General features: G+C 46.2%; 1 protein-coding gene and 1 long non-coding RNA gene across 14 annotated transcripts; one reads left to right on the top strand and one right to left on the bottom strand.

Annotated features, from left to right (window-relative positions):
- Nucleotides 1-1,054: 1,054 nt before the first annotated feature.
- Nucleotides 1,055-23,516, bottom strand: AKAP14 (A-kinase anchoring protein 14). 8 transcript variants are annotated; one of them, XM_082445614.1, is made up of 6 exons: nucleotides 23,102-23,516; nucleotides 11,719-11,846; nucleotides 11,538-11,629; nucleotides 7,263-7,442; nucleotides 4,562-4,614; nucleotides 1,055-3,431 (listed from the first exon to the last, which is right to left on the bottom strand). In XM_082445614.1, exons 2-6 carry the CDS (start codon nucleotides 11,834-11,836, stop codon nucleotides 3,245-3,247), a joined length of 630 nt encoding a protein of 209 aa, XP_082301740.1. In that variant the 5' UTR covers nucleotides 11,837-11,846; nucleotides 23,102-23,516; the 3' UTR covers nucleotides 1,055-3,244. The 8 variants fall into 8 exon arrangements, with proteins under 8 accessions (XP_082301740.1, XP_082301736.1, XP_082301737.1 ...); XM_082445610.1 differs by lacking the exon at nucleotides 23,102-23,516 and adding an exon at nucleotides 14,457-15,480; XM_082445611.1 differs by lacking the exon at nucleotides 23,102-23,516 and adding an exon at nucleotides 14,457-15,480 and having other exon boundaries at nucleotides 11,719-11,843.
- On the top strand, nucleotides 13,531-20,667 carry LOC309652104. 6 transcript variants are annotated; one of them, XR_014258576.1, is made up of 3 exons: nucleotides 13,531-13,617; nucleotides 13,764-13,865; nucleotides 15,475-20,667. It is a non-coding gene; the product is annotated as an uncharacterized lncRNA (long non-coding RNA). The 6 variants fall into 6 exon arrangements; XR_014258578.1 differs by having other exon boundaries at nucleotides 13,538-13,617; nucleotides 13,735-13,865; XR_014258579.1 differs by having other exon boundaries at nucleotides 13,599-13,865; nucleotides 15,475-15,556; nucleotides 15,875-20,667.

Raw genomic sequence — 23,516 nt, 5'->3', positions numbered from 1 at the left:
AAATTAGCTGGGACACCTCCAATGTGCAGATGCTCCTGCGTGCGGGCAGTGGGGACGGGGTGCTGTCCAGCGGTGGAACTATAGTCTGCGTCCAGTTTCAGGTGCAGGATGTGCTGTTTTATGGTGACTGTCACTGAGTGCCACTGTCCGTCACACAGAGATTGCTTTGGTGTGACCGATGTCAGGATCCCACCTGCCTCACTGCCCACAGAGGCCGTGACCTTTCCTGCCTCCATATAAACACATAAGTGCTCCCCAGGTTGACTTCCGATGTGAATTAGAGTTCCAGTGAGACTTCTCGGGCGAATGCTGAAAACAAGCTTAAATTCTGGCCCCAAAAGCACGGAGTTAGCTAGGATGACATGACCTCCTTCTTGAGAAAAGTAGATGCCTTTCTCCAAAGAGCCATCCAAGCAGGGAGACACCCCAAAGCTTGCAGAAGCAGTGTCCAGGGGTTTCAAATCCAACTGAAAGTTCCTCAGGCATCCCACAAAGCTGTTTTGGGGGAGGGTCTTTGGTTTTCCTGATGGAGATGATCCCAGGTAAACTGGTGCTCTGAGGCTGACGGTGGAATTTCCGGGCAAACTTCCCTCCCGGGCCCTTAGACCATCCACAACCAAGCGCCCCCTTTCTCCATCTTGCCCAAATGCCACCGTGTGCCACTTCCCATCACTGCACTTTGCTCTTGAGCTTCAGTTTTTTTCCTCCTGCGCCCAGTGCAAAGACCAGACGTCCTTTCGAAAGATAAAGAGCCATAAAGGAGTTCTTAGTGCCTGTGTAAAACACGAGCCCTCTGGACGCCGTTGTCTGCAAGTCCACGGCAAACTGTGACCTGGGTTTCAGCAACTCCTGGGGAAGCATGAATAGCAAGTGGCTGGTGGGACTGTCCCCAAACCTGAGGGCTCTGTGGCTGGCCTCGGCCTCTGGAAGTGGTGGGCAAGACTGGGCATCTCCCCTCACCTTCAAGCTCCTTGGGGAGGCGGCTGGTGTGTCACGCAATGGCTGGTGGATATTGAAAAAATTTAAAAATTAAAAAGTAAAAAAAATTTTTAAATAAATAAATAAATATCTTTCAAAGCACTTTAAAAATACAAATAATTTACATGTGTTAAGATGTTATAATTTATGGGGTTAAATAAATGCAGTGTACTCTTCAAAAAAAATAAAAGAAAAAATGTTTTAAAACAAGGCAGTGAAAATATACTTTATATACTTTATCAAAGTATAGATAAAATTTTTACTACTTAACATATGTTCTAGGAAAATGTCTAACTTTAACCCACAATTAATGAACCAAACAGCCAGTTGGCATGTAGCAACATTTATGATCCTTGAATTTGAAGTGATTTCGATTTATCATCATTGTTGCCTAGCCTAATAAATGTATTATTTCCAAAAGTTAAAAGGAAACTAGGTCCCAAATTTGTGAGTCATAATCCATCCACTTCCCTGTGTAATAAAACCTAAATTTATATTCCCCATTTAAAAATTTTGTTCTCAGGAATTCCCTGGTGGTCCAGTGGTTAGGACTCGGCGTTTTTCACTGCCGAGGGCCCGGGTTCAATCCCTGGTCGGGGAACTAAGATCCCACAAGCTGTGCAGGTGGCCAAAAAAAATTTTAAAAAAAAAAAGAAGAAAAAATAAAAATTTTGTTCTCTAAGAACATTACTTTTTGTTACTGGTTCCTAGAGACTGAATGGGTTTGTTCTCTGATTTTCATTCAGTAGGCAAGGTAGTTTAAATGCAACAATTTTGTGATATATGAATATTGTGGATTTTCATCGGATTCTTCTGTCTCCTCCACAGAGTAGATACTCAACAAATGCTTGTTGAATAAATGAAAGAAAATATATTAATTTATTTCAGAACTTTATCATATCTTTCATCAAGGTTTTTTTCAGGAAAGATCTGCCAAAGAATAGCTTCAGTAGCATGTTCTTTGGGAAAGAGGAGGGAAAGAATAAAAGGGCTAAAAGTATTTTATTTTCAGCCTATTAGAGTTACTGCTTCAAACTGTGTTTTAGTCACCTGAGCCATAAGTCAAATGGGAGGGCTATTGTATTTGAAATATATTTTTTGTTCTCCAAGGAGACTTACCTAGTTTCCCCCCTCCTCACCTGTTGCTCTGATGAGATTTTCCCTCCTTTTTAATTGATTGCACAAATGCAACAGTTAAAAAAGAAGAAAGAAAAATTACCCCCAGTCTTACCCCATCAATTGTCTTTAGTATTCTGTGTTCCCTTCCAGTGCTTGTGTACATAAATACATATTCTGATGTACCTGTAAGTAATCACTCATAATTTTGTATTTGGTGTTTTAAAACCTTGCAGCCAGGCAAGACAACCTCACAGGGATGGTAGGAACGATCTGGCGTGAGGATGGGAAGAAGACAAGAAATAGTAAGGGTGGCGATTGAACCTTCCCTGTTTCATTGCACCCAATCCTCAAACCACCCTGGTGCCATCACAGTTGTAATGCTGTGTTGTGTTAGGCAGCACGCCCAGTTTCATAGTTTCAGAATGTATTGTTTAACAGTGAGGCTTAACTTGCAGTAAATAAAGGGATCTGTGAGTAGGGAAACCCTTCAGACTGGTTATATTATGAGCTGTAGAACTGTTGCCATTTTTCTGTTCCCTAGTTGTGCCCATGAAAGAGGTGTGTCCAGCCTAGAGACTTAGGCTCAAATGGGGGAACAAGCAGCCAAGGACCAATCTCAGTTTGGTCTGACAGGTGAATTTTAGCAACTCCCTAAACTCAGCTTTTGTACCCATAAGACTCTGAGTGATGCAGATAGTGATGGGAAAAACCTTTTAGAAAATAGAAGACAGGGCTTCCCTGGTGGCGCAGTGGTTGAGAATCTGCCTGCCAATGCAGGAGACACGGGTTCAAGCCCTGGTCTGGGAGGATCCCACATGCCGCGGAGCGACTAGGCCCATGAGCCACAACTACTGAGCCTGTGCGTCTGGAGCCTGTGCTCCGCAACAAGAGAGGCCACTATAGTGAGAGGCCCGTGCACCGCGATGAAGAGTGGCCCCCACTTGCTGCAACTAGAGAAAGCCCTCACACAGAAACGAAGACCCAACACAGCCAAAAATAAATGAATAAATAAATAAATAAAATTTAAAAAAAAAAATAGAAGACAACTTACTGGTTACTCTGCTAATGTGATGGAAGTTGCCAACTGGAAAATGAATGAATGCAAAGAAAACCAATGCAGCTGGATTGTGTGCCACAAGTTTATTATTCAATAAATATTCCGTGGTTTGATGTGCAGTATCATATTTTTAACACACTCCGATGAGAAATCTATTCCTAAAATATTCTGGAAGATTCTGACCCTGTTGAATTGGAAGATATTTGAATTCATTAAAATATATTTGGCCTCAATAATGTCCCTCAGGTGTTTTTCTTGAAAGTGAGTCATTCCTGGTCTGCAGAGGAAGAAAAACAAACACAACAGAAGTTTTTAAAATGAAACAAAACATTGAGCCAGGGATTGATTACCTGTATACTCTGTTACATTCCTAGTGAGCAAAATGCCTTTTGTGGGTGGGGGACAAAGGTCATCTCTGTTCCTTAGGCCCCTTCAATAAAAGGCTTAATGAGTTTATATGTAACGATTCTCTAAGAGAGACGCTGTACAAATAAAAGGAATTGTTATATGTTAGTTCCATGTGACTGAAGTTTCACATAGAAACAGTAGACATGACCTACCTTGGCCCCACCCTACTCCAGCAACTAATCCTCACATTTATAATCACTGAAAAAGGAGACACTAAAAATAAAAACAATTTTCTAGAACAAAGGCAGACTCCTACTTTCAGCCCATCTTAATGGAGTAGGTGGTCCAAAGAAGAAAAGTGACCATTATGTAAATTACCTGTGGCTGTGGGCCTGCTGGGCTCCTGGAGTGTGATGAGTTTTCCCACCACCCTTTTAAAGTAAGTCTCTAAAAACCGTAATTCAAAAAGACACATGCACCCGAATGTTCATTGCAACACTATTTACAATAGCCAGGTCATGGAAGCAACCTAAATGCCCATCGACAGACGAATGGATAAAGAAGTAGTGGTACATATATACAATGGAATATTACTCAGCCATAAAAAGGAACGAAATTGAGTCATTTGTTGAGACGTGGATGGATCTAGAGACTGTCATACAGAGTGAAGTAAGCCAGAAAGAGAAAAACAAATATCGTATATTAACGCATGTATGTGGAACCTAGAAAAATGGTACAGATGAACTGGGTTGCAGGGCAGAAGTTGAGACACAGATGTAGAGAACAAACGTATGGACACCAAGGGGGGAAAGCAGTGGGGGGTGGGGATGGTGATGTGCTGAATTGGGCGATTGGGATTGACATGTGTAAAGTGATGTGTATAAAATTGATGACTGATTAAAAAATTTAAAAATATATATATATCTAACTGGGAAATAAATAAATGTTAATGAACAGTGCTTTGCCTTACTACCAGCTAAAACTTTACTCGTTTGAATAAAGCTATGACCAATTTTTAAAAAAAATAAAAAATAAAGTAAGTCTCTAAATGTTCATTACCTGTGAACAAATGAATGGCTCTCAAAGACGTAAGAGACATCAATGGGTGTATCCTAAGAGAAAAAGACAGCTGTCAGCCAAGACCAGTCACACCAACTCATGATTCTTTCCATTGCTACAAGTGTCCATAAGTAGACTCTTCAATTTCTAGAATTCATTTTCCCTGTGAGTTGGAGGTCTGTAGGTAGTAGTTCTTTTTCACTTCAAACCTGTGTTCCCCAAAAGATCTTTTTGGCAACAAATACCTTAAGAGTATCCACAAAATTGAAAACAAGTCAAGAGAGGCTGTGCTCTCATTACTAGGAGCATGAGGAAGTCATGTGCCTTCTTTACGTGCTCCAGTTTACTCAACCAACAGTACCAACTTACCTTGTAGGGATGGCCTAAGAATGAAACCATATAGATGAACATGATTCAAAAACATTTTAAAAGCAGCATAAAAATCTAGGTTGTAACGCTGTCTCAGTGGTCCCCATCCAGTGTCCCCTCCAAAATTATACTCGGAATTCTGAGCGAGAGCCAGGCTCCCAAGCCCTGTCTCTGTGTGGTCTCTTGTCATGGTCTCATTCACCTCCAGCAGCCTCACTTTCCGATCTTAGAGCTCACCAGTTAGCAAGACAGCTGATGGCGGGATATATGACCAGGAGAAGTGAGAACTCACAGATTTTACCTCTTTAGATCACTCCAGGTTCCAAACCCTCCAACTAGGTAAGTTTGTACTAGGATAGGATGAATATAGGACATAGTTGGCTCACTGTGTCGTCATATATAAAGCCTTAGAGTCAGGCAGAGCCTCAAATAACTTTGAAAGGATGAAGGCAGAGGGGAAATAACATTTTTATTTCTGCTGTATTCCAGGCATTATGCTTGGTACCAACCCTGTTCTAAGGACCCTAGCCTTGGAGTCATACATGTTATTTGGACTCCTTTCACACCAGCTATCAACATATTTCATATTCACGGTCGACCTAGTGGCTACAAGCAGTCATTCCTTCAAGTATTTATTGAGTGCCTGCTATTTACCAGGCTTTGTTTTACAGCAAGACAGAAATCCCTGCCTTTCTGAAGCTTACATTCTGGTGGGGGAGCAGAGTATAACAAGATAAGAAGTTACATAGAAGATCAGAAGGTGATAAGTGCTATGGAGGAAAAGCAAAATCATGGGGGTGGGTAGAAAGTGCAGTGGAGGAGGTGAGCGAGCAGGCTGTGCACGTACCTAGGGGAGAGGGTTCCAGTCAAAGGGAACAGCAAGCGCAGAAGCCCTGAGGAGGGACAACACCTGGCTTATTTAAGGAGTAGCAAGATCAGAGTGGCTGGAGCAGAGTGAGGGGGAAGGAGTAACGGGAAAGTCAAAATAACAAGGAACCAGATCACACAAGGCCTGTAGGCCCTCATTACTCAAAGTATGGCCTGTGGGCCTGCAGCATCAGCATCCCCTGGGAGCTTCTTTGTAATGCAGAAGTTTGAGCCCCAGACCTGCTGAATCAGAATCTTCCTTTTAACAAGACCCCTGAGTAATTCACATGCACTTTGAAGTTTGAAAAGCATGTTGGAACATTCAAAACAGACGCGTGACATAACTTCATTTTTCCAAGGCTCACTCCGGCTGGCTGAAAAGAGACAGGATGCGGGTAAGGGTGGAAGCAGAGAGACTAGTTAGAAGCCTATTGAAATAAACTTGGTGAGAGATGATGGTGTCTTGGCCCAGGGTGGTAGAGGTGGAGTGGGAAGAAATGCTTGGATTCAGGGCCTGTTTTTTTTTTTTTTAATTTTTTTTTGGCTGCGTTGGGTCTTCATTGCTGAGCGTGGGCTTTCTCTAGTTGCGGCAAGCGGGGTCTACTCTTAGTTGCGGTGCACGGGCTTCTCGTGGCGGTAGCTTCTCTTGTTGTGGAGCACGGGCTCTAGGTGCGCGGGCTTCAGTAGTTGTGGCACGCGGGCTCTAGAGCACAGGCTCAGTAGTTGTGGTGCACGGGCTTAGTTGCTCCGCAGCATGTGGGATCTTCCCAGACCAGGGCTCGAACCTGTGTCCCCTGCATTGGCAGGCGGATTCTTAACCACTGCGCCACCAGGGGAGTCCCATCAGGGCCTATTTTTGAAGGTAGGACCAACAGGATTTCCTAATGGATGTGAGTGAAAAAGAAGAGTCAAGGATGATGCCAAGGATTTTGGCCATCAGCTGAGATGAGAAAGGCACAGGTAGGTTGGACTTGGAAAGGCAAATAAGTTCAGTTTTGGATACAATAAGTGAGATGTTTATTAAACATCCAAGTGGCAGAAATCTGGGCTGGAGATAGAAATTTGGGAATCATAAGCTAGAGGTGGCATTTAAAGCCAGGAGACTGGATAAGATCATCAAGGAGGTGAGGCTAGAGAAAAGATTCAAGGCCTGAGTTTTGGGACATTCCAACATGAAGAGGTTGGTGAGAGGAGGAGAGGCCAGTAGACCAGTAGAGCAGGAATGGTCAGTGAGGCAGGAGGAAAACCAGGAGAGAATGTTGTTCTAGAAGCCAAATGGAACATTTCACGGAGGAGGGAGTGATCAGCTATGGCAAGTGCTGCAGATGGGCCAAGCAAGACGAGGACAGAAATACGACTGTTCTGTTTCACAAAGAAGGGGCCCATCAATGGCCTTGACAAGAGAAGTCTCTATTCTCATCGAAGCCTCACTGAAGGGAACAGGGCAGAAAAGGAAAGCGCTTACCGGAGGTTTGTTTGTGTTGATCTTGATGGTGAAGTAGACACTGGCAGTGGTTCGTGCTATGGGTCTCCAAGCAGTTGGGATGTTCCAGTGTACACAGTAGATGTAGTGGAAGCTGTGAATCACATCTTCCCTCTTTAAAAACTCTGTGTAGTGCGACCAGCGGCCTTGATACTCCCAGTTCTGTTTCATAGGAAAAAATAAAAAGCACACAAAGGAAGAAAAGCAGACTTCTGTTCAAGCTGTCTAGACGAAGGCAGCGCACAACAGTAGGGGTTACAGCCCTGCTTCTGGATCCATTTCTAACACTTTTGACTGGGATTCAAACTATAGTCAACTCCCGCTTATCTCCACAGGTAGGGGAGAGAAAAGGTGGAGCTAAAATGTCAAATAAGTGAATAGTGCAGACATCGCTTGAGATTGGGCTTTGGAGCTCAGGGGCCCACGCTCAGTGTGTGTGTACATACACACCACACACATGTACACGCTAACCTCCTTCCAGACCTTTACTTGGAAGGCAACTTTGGTTAATTGGAAAATAATTAGAAAGTGCTTAGAACACGTGTTCTGTTCACTCTACTCCAGAAGACCTAAAGGTGTGACTAGAAAGTAAGGGGGCTGATTTCACAAGCTGTTTTGGAAAATCAGACTCACTTCATTGCAGCCCTAGGTGGTAGGTAAAATAAGGTCAGAAAAGGAATAGATCAGGCAAGGGATCATTCAGATCCCTCAGATCCCTTGGAGAAGCTTCCCCCTCCAAAGCACAGATCTTACTAACACCTAGGGTCCACACAGGCATGATGTAGCCTTGAGTCTGGGCACCAGGCCTTGAATGCCAGAGGTGTTCCACAAGTTCAACGGAACACCGTTGCACTGGCTATTGGGGCACAGAAAGCTTCCTAAAAAAGATCTTGAATTAAGATGAAGGTCCACAGAAGGAAGGAAGTAGGATTGTCTAACAATCCCAGTGATGTAGAGAGAGAGTTTGGGAGGAAATGGTAAAAAGACTTCAGGCCTTCCTTTAAAAAAAAAAAAAATGTAGACTGGCCTTCTGCCTCAGCTAACTTTATTTCAAACTTATACCCAATTGGCTGTTTCAGTTAGCCAGAGAGGAGCACCAGACTCTAGATTCCTTGAGATCAGTTCTGTGTCATCTTACATAGATCATTTTCCCTTTCAGTGAAGGAGTCCGACAGCCAACCCCATGAGGCCCGTTGGAGCATGTCTTTTTTTTCCCAACCTTTCTGTGTTATTTGATACACTTTTTCAGGCCTAATGTTTAATCTGTCACACAATCACAGACTTTGTAGCATTGGAGTGGTCCCTAAAGATCATCTAACAAGGCCCCTCACTTTGCAGATGAGGATCCTGGGGCCTAGAAATAGGAAGGGACAATCCCACACAACAGCTGGGACCCAGGCTCCCGAGCAGCCAGCTCGGAGGGCTCCCGAGCAGTGCTCTCTCCACCCCATCAGATGTCTCAGTTCTAGGATTTTCTAAAGCAGCCTTAGACACAGTAAATTCAGCTATCTCCATCAGGCCACTCTCTTCCCATTTTTATCTCTGTGCAGTGAGTGTGTGTTATCCCATGTTTTATCATTTTTACATAACATTGCTTCATATGCTTCATATACTCACTTCCAGGAAACAGTATCTCATTGTGCTACTCTACCATGGATGGCTTAGCCAATTACATATTATTGGACACTCAAAATCAACAGGCACCTGGAAGTATATGCACAAAACTGTTATCAATGGTAAGTGACATTTGAGGGAGTAGATCTGGGAACTTTCATTTTCTACTTTGTGTCTTTTTGCTCAGAGTTTTTTTTTTTAATAATGATGTCTTATTTTATTGTAAAATATTTTAAGTATGTGATAGGCATGGGGGATTTTCCAGTTTTTCTTATATTAAGAACTTATTTGTGTATTCTTGTTGCCAGATTTCATTCCTGAAGAAAATTAACCAATTATTATGCCCATTGGCAATGTATAAGTGCACCGGTTCCCTCCCCACAAACACACAAGCCTTGTGATACCAGATTTAATCATTCTTTTTTGGGGGGGGGAGCCGCACCGCATGGCATGCGGGATCTTAGTTCCCAAGGGATTGAACCCGTGCCCCCTTTCACATTGCAATACCTTAAAATCTTTTGAATTTGCATTTTTCATTGATAGTAAACTGCATTATTTCTGTCATCAAAAAGTACTTCTCCTGTTAAGGTGGAAGAAGTATATCAGACAGACCTATGATCAGAACTTCATTTTGCTGGTTAATCAGAAAGACTTTGGACAAATTGCCCAACCTCTCTGAGCCTCAAGATTCGTCATCTGTAAAATGGGTACACTGAGGTACCTATACACAGGTTTGTTGTGAGGATTAAATGAGATAATGCATGTGAAGTGCTTAGTGGTGCTTGGCACATAGCAGTGCTCACTCAGGAAATGGTAACTCCTAATTTGCTGTCCCCTGGTGTATGGTGGACTCTGGGAAATCTGCAGTAGGCTTGAGAAAGTTCTCCATCAGAAATGCCTAGCACTTAGATGGTAGACTTCACTTCTAGGGCTTGCTGCATTAGTGGGGCTGGGAACAGGGTGATTTTATGTCAGGAGTTATATAGAGCTTTTAGCTTTTCTGTCACCTTCTACTTTCTAATTGTCTGTGTCCTCACAACAGCCCTTGACTTAGCTTTTCATCTGTGAAGAATAATGGTATGGAGAGAATAAATCTGTTCATGTATTCAACACATATTTATAGAACATCCTCTATGTACCTGACCTTTCTAAGGCCTGGGGACAGAGCAATGAACAAAAGTCTCTGCCCTCATGGATCATGTGGTCTGGTGATGGAAAAAAGGCAATAGGGTAAATAAAATCTAATATCATAGGTAGAGGTAAGTGCTAATGAAAAAAATAAATAAGTCAGAGGAGAGATGGGTGCAATTTTAGATCAGGTGGCCGGGAAATGCCTCAGTGAGCAAAAGGCATCCTAACAAAGACCTGAAGAGAGGGAAAGTGCAAACCATGAGAGTAGATCTCAGGGGAGAGGGTTCCGGCAGCGGGAACAGCAAGTGCAAAGGCCCTGAGGTGGGAGCATGCCTGGCAGTTGAACAGCAAGGAGGCAAGCATGGCTGGAGTGAGGAAGGTGAACGGGGAGAAGGTGGTGGGTGATGGAGTCTGAGCAGGCAGTTGGGAGGAAGGGGGGATGGAGACTCAGATTATGTCGGGCCCTATAGGCCACTGTCCGGACTGACTTTTGCCTTTTACTCAGAACCAGTAGGATCTGCAGGGGAACATTTTCCTGCTTGTTCTGTGTCCAATTTCAGTCTGATTCACAAACTTTGGGTGCAGCAGGCAGGAACTTTTGCCCAAACCCAAATGGGAGATGTGCTCCAGAGCAGGAAGGCCCAAGAGCAACTAGTACTTTGCACCGTTTCTCTTCACTGTGCTCTTGATACCCCTTGCAATGGCAATGGCGAGCCATGCCGCAGTCACGGATGGAGGGTGTGGAGCCAGGAACCCCTGACCTTTTTCCTCCTTCCCACCTGACCAAGCCTTCCTGGGCCTGGGAAAGTGCCCTTAGGGTGGAAGGCTTGGATGGGCTGATCAGAGACAGCTGGAGACTTCTCCCAGGCTGGGAGAGTTTGCCTCCACCAATTTCAACTGCTTTCTCTTCTACGGAAATACAGTGAGTGGGGATTTCAGGCCATTCTTCTTCATCCACCCCGCCAGTTATGCAAAGCCACCCAGAGCCTTCTCCCCAGAGCTGCCGGGATAAGCCACACAAATAGGTCAGAGCCAGGACCAGGAGGAAAAAGAAAAGAAATTCATGAGCATGTGCATCTGACTGTACAGTGAATACATTCCAAAGCTAAATCAAAAAGACTCGTGATCTGTGTGCATCCCCTCTGCTAATATGAGAACTCTAAAGCTGGGTCTGGAGAACCCCCGTTTTAGAGGGGCACCTCCCTCCTTAGGCCACTAGGCCCCCATTTAGAGCAGCAGCATGGGGAAATTGCTTAGCTGAGAATATCCGATTTTCCTAGGGAGGTGTACGGTGAGGACGACACAAACACCGGAAAATACAATTGGCTTTTCACCTTCAAAGACTATCCCATCTTGACTTTGCAACCCAGATGAGGACAGTTTTTATTTATTCAGGTCACCTGTGATATCATTGCTTAGGCTTCCTAGAAGGACTCCCACCTTGCATCAAACAGGAGCCTTTTAATTGTTCTTCCCCTTTGTGTGCTGAGCTGGAGTGGTCAACGGACTTACCGAAATGAACTCCTCCATTTGTTTACGGCCCCTTTCTTCTGTGAATTCACCCTGTGTGATCCAGTCGATATATTTGATGGGGTTTTCGGCTTCTGCAAACAAGGTATGAGTTTATTAGTTGCCTCCTAGTGTGCTGTTATATAATGAGACCATCCTTTATGCACCCCAAGAGGATTACTACCTTCCATGGACTTGATAGCAGCAGCGATGGCATTCTTGGCTAAAGCTAGAGCTAGTTCAGTTACATTTTGAGTGTCTTCTGTATCCATCATCTGGCTTGTAGGGACCTTTATCCACATCTACTTCCTTCTGAAATTTGACATTTTTAGTCACATTCATTTTCTTTTGACTGGGAAAAGAAACTCAAAAAGTTACTTTTCGCGTGTGTGTGTGTGTGTGCGCGTGTGTACACTCTCGTCTAAGTACAGACTATCTCTTGAAGAATCACAAGACACAGGAAACGGTGTTGCCTCTAGGGAGGGAATTAGGGGTTGGGGTAGGAGAGAGGCCTCACTCTTTACCCTTTGTGCCTGGCTGCTGAGGTCCATATTCCTGAAAACCAAGGATTTGCCAATTCTCATAACCATGAAGACTTCAGCAAGACATAGCCGAATGATTCCTAACTTCCTTAGAGTTCCAACAATATTGATTTCTAGTTGAGTCTTTCTTAGAACTTCAGCCCCTGCTTTAGGCCACTGAGGGCAAGTGGCTCTTTAAAAAAGTATATCAAAATGATTAGAGGCAGTACAGTATAGGAGAGGTTCGTTTTTCAGGTTTTTTTCTCTTGGATTTTCCAGGTATACAGTTATCTGCCGGAAACTATCATTTTTTGCCATCTCTTTTCCTACAATATATAAGTGTTAGCTTTGGGTAACACTTCCGGAAAAATGGAAGTGAAAGTGGAGATGGTGACCCTCCTTTTGCGTCGGGCTTCAGTGGGCATGCTTTCTGGTGTCACACCAGTAAGTATGATGCTGGCTCATGCCTTGAGATTTATTCAGAAAACATTTGTCTGCTCCTATTTTAGTAAGATGTTTATAAGTGATAACTAAAATTTTCCAAATGCTTTTACCATTTGTTGAGACTGTGGAAATTAGAGTTATCAGGGCTGTGAAGGGTTCATCACAGAGCTAGAAGTCTTTGCACGTTTTCCATCTTTTTCCCTTGAGTCTTGGATTCTTTCTTTCCCTGCTATAATACTGAGGTCTCCTCACTGAGGAGCAGTCACGTACTTCTAGCGCCAGTTATAAACCCCCTGTAGGCAATCCCTGCATGAAAGTGGCTCTCTCACTCCCAGGGGAGCTATTTATTTTTGTAAAAGTAGCAACTCCCAATTTGGGGTGTGTAATGGGCCTCGTTCCATTTACCTCTTAGCACAGCGCTGTGAGATCATGGCTGGAGACCTTCCCTGTGCCCTTCCAGGCCCACTCTCCCCACCTCCCCCGCTCTCTGCCCTGGAACGCTGACCTGCCAGGACTGCAGCAGTGGGCTCTCCCATGCCCTCTGGCTTCCAGGAGGTGCCACACAATGGGGAAACCAGGCTGAAGGGAGAAGAGTGAGCTCTGGGCATGTATTCACCGGGGGCTCTCCGCCTCCAGGGTCACCTGTGGCTGGCTGTGTGGAAGAGGCGTCCATCTGTCCCAGGGCAGCTCGCTCACCACTTGTCAGTCTGGTGAGGGTAACCTTCCTCTCCCCTCAACCCCATGGCCCCAGTGTTACCAGCCCCACCTTTCCCTACCCTCTGCCCACACCTTTGTAAATATTCCCTTTACTTAACACTTCTCGACCTCTCCTACTTTCTGTATGCCAACAATTTCCTGCTGGGGCCCTGAGTCATAAAGAGAGGGCCTCTCGTTACCATATGAGATGAGGAAGCCAAGCTCACACCAGACCATCCGGCTCCACAGCCTGTGCTCTTAATCACCCCACTCTCCTCCCTCCAAGATTCACAAAGAGTCCTGGGGCCCTGATCTCACATTTCCGTCTGCCGTCCAGAATGTGCTCACTCTCTTTCTGCGAGCCTCTTTCAAGAAGGGTCACCCTTTGTTCCCTTTCTGGACATCGCTGGTCCCAAGGTGTGGTGAGTGCTGTACAAAGCAACCCCAGTTCCCCTGGCCGTCAGGCCAGAAATGGTGTGAACAGCCTTTAAACATTCTGGGAATAATACTGACTCATGTTCATTTGGGTTTCATGTCAGCATTTTAAGCTCGTTTGCCTCTGCCTCAGTTCCCTGTTGCTGCAACTGGTGGACAGTTTTCCATTCTCTGGAGGAAAGCGGAATCTTCTCAGGCTGCCCATCCCAGAGTGAGGAGGACCTGAAGGGTGGCGGTAAGGGTGTCTGGAGGCCCTTAGCTCTAGAGAACTAGCTCTCCCCAGCCCAAGGCCCATGCCAATTTGGCCAAAGCAATTTGCCGTAAACTCTATAGTTAGACAACAATAGTTTTTTTGTAAATTGGTAAATTCGGTAGGCTTTGGTGAGTTAACCATACAGCAACGTGATCCTTCAGAAAATGGCCCATTTGGCTACTTGGTCATTCAGCGACTTGGCTTTCAGCAAACTGCCTCTTGACAAATTGACTGGAAGCCAAATCTGTGCCCTTCAACACCTAGCAAATGAGGTAGGGGCCTTGTCTATGGAAGGACCCAGTGAGCCCTGTGCTCCAGTGGCAGAGGGCAAGGGGGGAGCAGGGCTCAGGAAAGTTCAGATGTTACCCGCACACATCTGTGGGCACCAGTCTAAAGCATCCCTCCAACTGGCCTCTCTTAGTTCTTTTTCTCCCCTTCCCTTCCTAGTGAAAGGCCAGATGGGCAAAATGGGTGTGAAGGGCCAGGGCCAAGTTTGTGGTCTGAGCGATGAATGGGGAGAACAATTGCAGGTCCTTTTTGTGGAACCCTCCCACCCTTAATAACCCTCGATACCTGAGTGACCAGATCCTTGTCTGGAACAGTAGTAGCCCGGGAAGCCTCAGAAAGTCTCTGGGCAGCTTTTCCCCAGGATTCCCAGCCGGAATGTTTACAAGTGCTGCCAAGGCAACACCAATTTCAATCAATGGGAAGTAAAGCCCAAATGTTTGACTGCTTCTGTTAGTGAGAGAGGGGGATAGTCAGTCACAGCAACAATCTGACCTGCAAAGCAGGACCAGGCTGTCCTGTCCATACCCAGCTTCTCCCCAGCAGATGGGCTCGCAGGGCTGTGCCAGGAGGAGTAGTAAGCCTGCAGCTGGTATGTACTGGGGGTCCTTATTATGTGCCAGTCACCGTGGGAAGGGCTTATTTACTCCTCACAATAGCCCCATTAGGTAGGTGTCAGTGCTTTCATTACAGTTGAACAGAGGCACAGAGAGTATTAAATAAGTTGTCCCAAACTCAAACCCAGAGCTGTCCAACTTCACTGAGCTTTTACTTATTTATTCCCAAATTCTGAGGTTAGAGTCTCCCTTGTGTGCTTGATTTTTTTCAAAGATGTCTTTTATGAATCAAGGGTGAGCTTATATTGTAATGGTTATCAGCACAGACCCAGGAACAATTTACTTAACGTTTCTTAGTTTCTTTATCTCTAAAACGGGGATAACAGTGCCTATGGAATAGGGTTCTTTATGAGGATCAAATCAGATAATTTACGTAAAGACTGAGAACAGTGCTTGGTACATCACAGCCTCTCTCTATAATGGTTAGATATTATTTCTAGTAGTACTATTAATAGTAGTAGTAGTAGTATAAATAGTGTTCTTTTAAATGGTGAAATCAAAAGTCATTGGCCCTGTGTTAGGACCCAGTTTTATTAATTCTCTTAATCCATGAAAGCCCCAAGTCTCAGAACCCCTGCCCTTAACCACTGTGCTTTATATATGGAGTGGTTGGTTTCTTACCATAAGACAGTTGGTCTCAATCCCAATAAAGAAAGGAAAGTGCTTTGCTAAGTGTCCTCTTTATCCAGGATGAAATGCTGAGCTCACTGCCTGGAAGACACACCCAGATCCAGGACCCACACACAGAGACCGCTGAGATGGTGTAGTGAGGTAGGGATGGACTGGGGATGGACTGGGGTGGGAGGTACTGTGGCTTAGATGGAGGAACTCAGGCTCTGATCACAGACAGGATTTCAAACCCCAGCTCTGCCATGCACTGGCTTTGTGACTTTAGGCAGGTTGTTTCACCTCTCTGAGCTTCATGTGTACAATGGGGATCTTGATAGGCATCACTTCATAAGGCTGATAAGAAGATGAAAGGAAGCGATTCATGCAGAGCGCTCAAAACAAGGACAGGCACACTGTAAGTGCTGTTGACTGGAGAAAAGAAAAGCACAACCTAAAAGTTTTAAGTTCTGTTTTATTCAGGGACCTTACTGAGGACTATAGTCCATGAGACAGCCTCTCAGAGAGCTCTGAGGAACCGTTCTGAAGAGGTAAGGGAGGAGCCACGAGATATAGGAGTTTTTGCTGAAAAAAAATAATGTTGTCAAACATCAAACGATTATTGCTAATCACAAACATCTCAAGTTCATGACTTTAGTGCTTTTCTCTGTATGTGAAGATGCCAGAGTCTGGGCTCATTGAAATCATTCCTTAGATATGCATCTTAACTATCTATAGCCAGTATCCTGTTTTTCTCCTTTCTGAATTCCCCTCAGGGCGCACCGTGTTGGGCTGGGGATGCAGCTGCGTGGCTCCTGGCTTGATGGCGGGCAACATTCTTTGTTTACTAGAGTGGCAGGCGAGTTTCTTTGTCCACAGTGCCCAATAACCATTAGGTACCACAATCATGACGACGAAGAGACAAACCATAACGGGGAGAATCAAAAAGTACAGCAGTCAGAAAGAGCCGGTCACTTCCCCAAAGCTAGGAGAATGTGCCTAGGATAACAGGGGCGGGTGTGTCTTGAGCTCTCACTGTTTAGGCTTGATGCCCAGCAGCCAAAGCAGGAGTGTGGACACTGCCATTGGTGAGCCCACAGGCTCCTGATCTACGAAAACAATTGATGATAAGGACTGGCCTCAGTTCTGTTTGCTGATCTGACTCCCACAAGGTCCATCAGACCAACCGCCATGAACCTTCTAGTGCCATAGCAGGCCCTGGTCCACACCCTGCCCTCCTCCTGGGTTCCCTGGGGGAAAGAGGCGAAACTGGAAACACTAGGCCCTACGTAGATGCATTCCAAAAGAGCAGAGCTCCAGCCTCCTGCATGCCAAGCTTTTGTGGGCAGGGGCAGCAAGACCTCTCCTAAGAAGCCCCGGGGCCATTGGTTCGAGGCCCAGGGTGAGGACCTGGCCTGGAAGGGTGGGCAGTGGGATTCTTAATTGCCCGGAGGAGAGAGACTTGCAGACCAGCGATGAGAAACTCCTAGAAGACAAAATGGTTGCGCGAGGGAGCCAGGAGAGATTTCCCAGACGATTAGAAAGGCTCCTCTTGGAAGCAGGAGCTGCAAGTGGGTGGGCCACAACTTCACCTCCTACCCCCAGCCAGGCCACTCACTGAAGCGACAAATTCTGGCCTCCAGGCTGTCCAGGTTGAGAGGCCTTTTGAACTCTCAGGCAGCACTGAGGACAGGTTCTTCCAAAGCATGCCCTCCTCGGATGCCTCCTTCCCGGCGCAGCTGAGTGTGGAGAAGTGGCACGGAGCCCGGAGAGGAGCAGGTGGGGCGGGAGGAGGGCGAGCAGGAAATAAGCCTTGGCAGCCCCTCTCCCACACACACGGCGCCTGGTCCAGCCTGGCCCCTGCAGGAAGGTGGAGCCTGCGTGCAAAGATGTGCCCCGCGGACCCAGACCCGCCACGAAGCCCTTCCAGACCCTGACGGCAGCCCTGTGAGTGCGCGAAGCATGCCCGGTCCGCTTCATGGAGACCATCGACGACACACGGGATCAGACGTGCGAGCCCGCCTCCCGGGCTTCCTTCCTTCCGCCAGGGGAGGGAGAGGGCAGGGGCCGCACTTGCCCCCCGCATATGGGAAGTGGGGCGAATCTGTACCCAGGATGCGGTGCTCACTAGAGCGAGGAGTTGCCTCCGTCGCTGTCAGCTCCTTCCTGAATTGAGGGCAGTTGGGGGGTGCTGGCAGGGGCGATTGACGTCAGCGCACCAGGAAGGACGCCACACCTTGGGCCTTGGATTCTATTCTTTCCCACCTGTAGTCCTTCAGTCATGTCAGTTCCCTCCCAGTTCCTGCCCTCGCCTCCTCTTGTACCCTCATGCTCACCCCGTCACCCCCTTCCCTTATTTATCTTCTTACTCTCCCACCCCGCCCTTCCTCCTCCCGGCCTATGCCCAGCAAGGCTGTCAGTTCTCAGCGATGAAGCTCGGGCTAAATGCTGACGTTCTCCTGTCAAGTGAGCCCAGTCAGCCAACACATATCTTCTAAGTGCTGCCAAGTGGACAGGTGGCGGGCACTGTGGTGAAGTGAAGCTGAGTGAGACAAGGTTCCCACCCTCAATGCACCTACAATCTAGGTGGGAAGATAAGGTGCGCTCACGTGAAAAGAGAACCAGTGAGTCAAATGTAGCAAGGCATCTTGGGTTGGGGCAGGTTCTAAGTGTGTGGCAGAGTGACCTCACTTCCAGTCTAAAAGGCCACCACACTGTCCCGGGAAGGGAGAGGAGGTGGTAGGGGCCCAGGGCCTTTCCTAAACTGAGGCCCATTCTCCATCCATAAAGGCCACACACCCTGAGTACTGGACTGTGCCAGTCAGTCCCAGGTGGGTGGATCCCTGACAGTCATGATGTCATAAAGACCACTCAGAACGTTCCAGCTGTTCCTGAGCATGCAGGTCTGCCATAGGGCGAGTGCCTCACTGAACAGTGCCATGCTCAGAACACAAGTACTGTGGCAGAGCTGTTCCCGGATGGCTGGACTTTTGATGGTGATGCCTTGATGTTCTGTTCCACGGTCATGACCACACTGGGCTGCCCCCAACAGAGACACTGGATGAAAACTCCAGAGTTGCCCTAGAGACCTGACCCACCCACCTCGCCCCAAAGACCAGGCTCTTAGAGATGAGAGACCGGAGTGGGCTTCTGGGGGCCTGTGCTGTTTTCTGGCCTCTAGAAAAAAGGGTATTAAACCTAGAAGGAAAAAAATCTGTCTGCTAAGTGAAAGAGACACTCCCCAGCCGTGTGGTAGGTGGCACACAGGGGGACAGGCAGGTATACCAAAGCAACTCCTAAACACACGGGAAAGATTCTCGTTTTCTTGGGGGCAGTGATGCTCAGTGTTTCCATTGTCTTCCCTTTTTTCCTATTGCCTTTGGTATTACAGTCCTTTAGGGTCATAACTGAAATTGCATACTTGTTTGTAAATGTTATTACCTGACTACTCTCTAGCCCATATATCATAATTGGTTTCTCCATGTTTTCTGGAACTTAGGAAGACGCCTGCCAAGAAACAGAACAACAGATGAAACAAAATGTGTTCAAACTAGTAAAGCACCAGTTACATGGGTTTGCACAAGTAAGATCTGCTAGGCCATTTTCTCAGTGATGCCCTGAAAAGAACAATTAGGTCTTTAGTCCTCAATCAAGATTTGCGGAAATCCCAAAAGCAGTGACTTGGCTCTGCATTGCTAAAGAGGCTTTGGGGGTGGGAGAGGTATATTATGGCCAACAGCATCAGACACAGAGGGTACACAAATATGCCAAAGAAACCTTTAACAATTAAAGATTATGCAAACATAGCATTGGATTTATTCCTTACAGAAATTTCCTCATCTTTTATCGACAGCGCCCCATATGTGAAGGTCATAAGAACATTCTCAACCCCTCAGGGTCTAGCTCAGGCTCTACTCCAGCTTCATCTGGGAAGCAAAGGAAGAGCACATCCCAAAAGAATATTCCCGAGTATGCAAACCTCAGAGATGAAATATTGGGTCAGGGGTGTGTGGATGCGGTGGGGTGGAGGAAGGCAGCATTACACAAGCACACGGGGACCCAAACCAAGAAGCTGAACGCCAGTGTCTTTAGATACGTAAAATCTGCATCGACATACTTGGGAAAGAAAAACCTCGATAACCGTTCCGTGTGTCTTGTGTGTCACAAAAGTGTAGTAGAATCATTTGAGTTCTCAGGTCACAAAAGTATCAGGGTGATATGAAATCTTGAAAACCAAGTGATGTTTAACTCTCCACCCTCCTCCCATCCAGAGGCTCCCTGTTGAGGACGGCCAGCTCCAGTCCCATCCGGTCACCACCTTCCCCTAGAACAGAGCAGGCCACGTCTGCCGAGAGGGGTAACCGGGCACTCGGTCCTCATGGTGGCAAGAAACTGCATTTTCCTCTCTGCTCTCAGAACACACCTTTAGAGCAATGCGTGTCCTTATCGAGGTTAGTGTGGTCTGTTGTCCTTGTTGCGGTGTTCTGCGAATCCCTAGGTGTGATCACTCATTCTGAGAGGACCCAAGACTGCTACCGCCACCTACACTTGGTTCCGCAGTGGGCCTGAGGGTCCTCCTACCACAGTCGGGTAAGTGCCTTTGGGCGGCCTGGGAGTGGACTGGACAGCTGTTCCAGGGGTGCTTGCAGCGCCAGCAGTGGTCCCCTCCACAGGGACAGGGCTGCCCAGTTACAAACTACTCCACATACATGGCGTCCTGACTGTCTCAGATACCCAGGGACGTGTGCAGAGCACGTACTATCCTCCCTTGGAAGATAGGAGACCTGAGCCTCAGAGCAGTGAAGTGACTTGCGTGAGGTCACACAGCTGAAGGCGGCGAGCCTCCTGTTGCGTTGATCCCCCCAAAGTTCCGAGTCTCCACAGCCCTTCGGAAAAGAAACGGTTTGTTCTTTGCCTTCTCGACTTGAAGCACGTCACTCGCAGTGAGTTGGGATACATCCATGGGATAACAAATGCCTCCAGGGATGGGATAAAGTTCAGGTTTAGAAATGAGCCAAGAGAGAATCTGGGATCTGAACTCTAATGAAAAAAGAACGAGGAACGAACGAGAGGAAAAGGGGAATTGCTCCCATAGACTCCTGACCTGAATAAATAGGAATTTTTTTTTAAAAAAACAGCAACATTTCAGGACTTCCCTGGCGGTCCAGTGGTTAAGACTCCGAGCTTCCACTGCATGGGGCACGGGTTTGATCCCTGGTCGGGGAACTAAGATCCCGCAAGCCGTGCCAAAATAAAAATAAAAATAAAAAATAACACTTCCTGGCGTGTTGCTTGATGGAGTCCCCGCTGCTTTCAGAGTTTCTCAATCTCAGCAGTGTTGACGTCGTGGGCTCCCTAAAACTGTCCTGGGAGGGGCTGGCCCCTGCACTGTAGGCTGTTGAGGAGCATTGCCGGCCTCCAGCCACTAGATGTCAGTAGCACCTCCCCCGACTCCCCAAGTGACAGTGAAAACGTCTCCAAACTTTCCGAATGTGCCCTGACGGGCAAACTCACCCTGGCTGAGAAGCACGTCTTTAAGTCCGTGCTCTGCAGAGCAGCCCGGCAGATGGATGCAGGTCCCCACCTCACTCTCCTGCTCGCCGCCCCCAGAGGCTTCCAGCTGCCCTGGACAAAGTCTGACACCCAAGGGAGACGGGCCAGGCCCTTGGTGTTCTGGGCCCTGCCAGCCTCTCCGGTCCCTCTTCCCTCTCCTTCCTGCCTCGCACTCTTTGCTCTAGTTCTGAACAATGACTTGCGGCTCTTTCCCACACAGCCACGCTAGTTTGTGTCCTCACGCTCGCGCTGCTTTCTCGCCTCAGTTGCTTATCTCGTAAATGCTCCCCAACCTTCAAGACTTGGCTTGGTGTGGGCATCACCTGGAACTTACCTGAAGCCCTTTCCCTTCCCCCCATCTGAAGGTTGGGTCAGATCCCAGCTGTGTGCTCCCACAGCACCTTCTGCAGACCCGTCATAGCACTCACCGCCCCATCCTGTAATTGCCTTGCAGTCCTCCGGACTGAGCTCCAGAAGGGCGAGGCTGTCTTATTCAAAGCTGGGGCACAGTACCTGGCATGTGGCATTCACTCAGCACTGTTTATTGAAGTGAGCCACAAAGAACAGTTAAAAGTACACTAGGTTGGGAGTCTAGACACCAAGATTCTAGTCCCAGGTCTGCTACTAGCTAGCCAGGTGATGGCTTCCCATCGCTGAACCTTTGTTTCCTCATCTGAGGAATCAGAATTTGGACTAGATGTCTAAGGGTCCTTATAAGTTGGAATTGCTGATTCTAGAGTGTTGTCTTTTTTTTTCATAAATATTTCACTTAAAAGTGTTTCCCAAAGGGCAGGGCCATCCTCTTTCAACCCCCTTCTCAATGTGTATGGCTTCCTCTAAACTTTTTCAAACTCTTTTCCTACTGACTATTTCATTTGACCCTAGAAATAATGATGGCAGCCTGGCAGATATAATTTCAAACAAGAACCATTCTTCCAAACAAGTGACATAAAGGTAAACTGTGTATCAAATGTTACCATCACAGAAGACAGAAGAACACGTGTTTGTATTTCTACATGCATAGAGACCCTCTGGGGTAGTGTGACAGTGGGGCAGGTGCTGGGCAGGGGACTGGAACAAGTCTTTTCACTGAATACCTTATATTGTTGGATTTTTGAGCTATGTGAATACAGTATCTGTTTTAAAAGTTAAAGAATAAAACCATATGTATAAAATTAGCTACAAGGATATATTGTACAGGACAGGGAATATAGCCAATATTTTATAATAACTATAAATGGAGTGTAACCTTTAAAAATTGTGACTTTGTTGTATACCTGAAACTTATATAATATTATACATCAACTATACTTCAATAAAGATAAATAAAAAAGATAATAAAACCAAATGAATGGCATCATTTACCAAGCATCCTTTCAACTGGCCTTAAAAGCAGGTGACCAATGGACCCGAGGTCAGTAGCCAGATCACATCTGTCAGAGCTGCTGTAAGAAAACCCTTCTGGCTAACTGCACTTTCAAAAAATCAAGAGAAATGCAGGCTACAACGCACCACTATAGTCTTCTAGCTTCAAAGTGTGCGTTTTAATCTGGTTTACTCCCTGGCAGTGGAGTATAAAAATAAGGCTAAATTTCATAGCAAGTGCCACAAAAAAGGGAGTGAAGAATTCTGACGCTAATGCTAAACCTGACCAACTGATTTTCTGTCACTTTGTAGCCCCTCGCTATACAGCCCTGACATTCATCTAAGGATGAATCCTCTAGTGGATAAGCCCCGCCTAGAGGTACAGTGGACAGAGAACAGACCTAAAAATCAATAGATTTAGTGACAAATTTAGTAATGTTGTCAGTAAGTCTCCCGTATTCCTATCTGTACTACCTGCCCTCTCTCTTCCTTTCCAGAGATATTTCTCATAACAGTCAGCAAAATGAGCCCTGTGTAGCACTAAATAAAGACTAGAGGTTGTATTAAACTTTTAACCATGACCACAGCTTTCCTTAAACAGTTTCATCATCACAGGGTGGCACAATATACAGTATTCCTCTAAGAGGGACTGCCACCTCCTTCCTCTGTAAGCCCTGTCCTGTAAGATGAGGTCAACGGAAACTATACAGTGCAGGTGTGTTTAAGGTCACCAGCAGATCAAATGTTAAACTAGATAAAAGATGGGGATGACAAGTAACTTAGTTTTCTCACCCAGAGGTCCTGTGGTCACCTGGGGTGTTGATCTGTACACATGGAGTATCACCATCTTCACAGTAGTTACACCTTTTCAGATCTTCATATCATCTGAACATGCAATTCTTTATTTCAAATGGTCGGTACACTCATTTTAATAAACATAATCACTGTTGTTGCTGCTCTACACAGCAATCTAAAATAAAAATCAACACTGAAGTGAATACTATGTGCTGGATACAGAGTGCATCAAAGTTGAAGGTGCGGTCTGGAATTTTAAGCACATAGGATTCACCCAGAAAAGGAACTAGAAAAAAAACAAAGTACTACTTTTTCTGTATTCTCCTAGCAATCTCTGAAGAAACAATGGTTTTCAGTAATATTACAATAGCAGGAACTACCACTTGTGACACATTAGGCACCAGGCACAGTG

The sequence above is a fragment of the Balaenoptera physalus genome (assembly GCF_965194825.1).
Source record: "Balaenoptera physalus genome assembly, chromosome: X".
NCBI classification, from domain to species: domain Eukaryota; kingdom Metazoa; phylum Chordata; class Mammalia; order Artiodactyla; family Balaenopteridae; genus Balaenoptera; species Balaenoptera physalus.
Note: the sequence above shows the minus strand (reverse complement) of the source record. Positions and strands in the feature narration are given on the sequence as shown.

Coding starts and splice junctions, on each gene's coding strand:
- AKAP14 (XM_082445614.1), bottom strand. CDS start 11,836: ATGTGGATAAAGGTCCCTACAAGCCAGATGATGGATACAGAAGACACT. Junction 11,630..11,718: donor TGCTATCAAGTCCATGGAAG/GTAGTAATCCTC, acceptor CCTTGTTTGCAG/AAGCCGAAAACCCCATCAAA. Junction 7,443..11,537: donor AAATGGAGGAGTTCATTTCG/GTAAGTCCGTTG, acceptor CCTATGAAACAG/AACTGGGAGTATCAAGGCCG.